The sequence below is a fragment of the Sinocyclocheilus rhinocerous genome, unplaced genomic scaffold, assembly GCF_001515625.1.
Source record: "Sinocyclocheilus rhinocerous isolate Xijiao unplaced genomic scaffold, SAMN03320098_v1.1 scaffold1606, whole genome shotgun sequence".
Lineage (NCBI taxonomy): Eukaryota > Metazoa > Chordata > Actinopteri > Cypriniformes > Cyprinidae > Sinocyclocheilus > Sinocyclocheilus rhinocerous.
Window position 1 is genome coordinate 747,040 of NW_015628313.1, and position 1,658 is coordinate 748,697.

The 1,658-nt window shown below is 34.2% G+C and overlaps 1 protein-coding gene across 2 annotated transcripts in view; it reads right to left on the bottom strand.

Moving 5' to 3' along the window:
* Positions 1–1,658, bottom strand: part of armt1 (acidic residue methyltransferase 1) — a 10,140-nt gene that overhangs the window by 3,157 nt on the left and 5,325 nt on the right. For both annotated transcript variants that reach the window (XM_016548801.1, XM_016548800.1), the window contains exons 2-3: positions 1,009–1,114; positions 628–869 (exon numbers count right to left, since the gene is read on the bottom strand). In XM_016548801.1, the coding sequence (XP_016404287.1) occupies positions 628–869; positions 1,009–1,114 (348 nt within the window). The remainder of the gene's footprint in view (positions 1–627; positions 870–1,008; positions 1,115–1,658) is intronic.

The window sequence follows — 1,658 nt, forward strand, 5'->3', positions numbered from 1 at the left end:
TATATATATATTTATTTATATATATATTTAGACTTTTATTGCAGAACTAACACGTCAAATTGTGTACTCGTGGATTTGACTTGTTTTAAATACCTAATTAAAGCCATTTTATTTGTAAATGTAACTGTCATATGGTCATGTGAAGAGACATCTCAATAACCACTTAAAACAGCATCTCTCTTCATAATAAAATAATGTATAGTTTTATTATATAATTCTAATTTTATAACAAACATTTAATTTACAGTATTAGATTTGATAAGACTTTGAGTGTCCTAGAGCCTTACACAGCCTGTTTTTTTTTTCAGTATTGTTTTAATAAGAATTTTTTTTTACTTTTTTGCTATTAATTGTTAAATTGAATTAAACTGAGTAAAACTGTGACAGTAATAATTATTAATTAACTTTTTATTACTCAATGTACTAAGATGACTTTTTGATGATTGAGTAAATCGTTAATTAATTATATTGGAGAAAACTTTACTTTTTACTATTAAATGTTAAAGTTCAATTAAACTTTAGATAATTTAATTTTGACAATAACCACAGTAGTAATTTCACTTGAGTATAATATCTTAGTGAATTTTTGACTGCTCATAATGTATGGAGTAAGCTGATTTGCCTTACTTCATATACAGAGCCTCCTGTATCCTCCGGTACATGTAACACTCCACATAGAGCCATGGTGACTTGAACCAGCTGACAGGCCTCCCGTCCTCCATCAGGTCCTGCTGTCTTCGCATGTATTCATTCCAGGCCTCTGTGTCCTCAGCATTATCAGTCAGAGCCAGAACAGGTTTGTCTGTCTGCAGCTCATTCCTCAGCTTGGACAGGAAGGAGATGGCTCTCTTCTCTGCCTGGATCCCCTCCTGATAAAACACATTATATAGAAGTTAAATCTGGGGAAACAAGTACAGGCAGGTCTGTTTTATTTTATGAATAACATCTGAAAATACTGAAGATTGTAACAATGGCAAATGTAAAAAAGCAAAAGATCACAAAAGATACCTCTCCATATTCTTTGAAGAAATTGTCTTTATTGCGGTGTAATGTGTCTATCACTTTTGTGAGTATGGTTGGTAGTCTGTCTCTCACAGTCAGATAGGCAAAGGACCTAGAAATGGGAAATAATTAAACCTTTTAGGTGAAATTATTATTAATTTATTTAAAATCAGTCTGTGATTCAGAAAAAAATAGCTACATTTATTATGGAAAACCTGTTAACGCTGAGACACAACATAAGGTTTCACTAGCACTAGTAATTTGAGGAATAAGGCAGAAATACATCTAAAAATGCATAAATAAAGACCATTACTATATGATAATAAGCAGTGGTTGGTTTTGTCACCGTCACTACATCCACATCCAGCAGCAGCATTGCCACTGAAATGAATGTGTTAAAAGCTGTTTAGTCACCTGTATAGACTGCATTTCTAGACAGGCATTATATGCGCGTTTCGGCTATGCATGACTTGGAACCGCCAATGTTGCCCAAAAATGCTGTTTAGGTAGGCGGTTGTTTTGGAACACAGACATTGACAGATTGGCAGGTATGGCGTTATTTTAATGACAAATGTCACACAAAACCGGCTGCACTTAAAACGTGTCTCTCCTCTCACTCAAACTGTCCCGTGCCCTCGCAAATCTCTCTGCGCTAG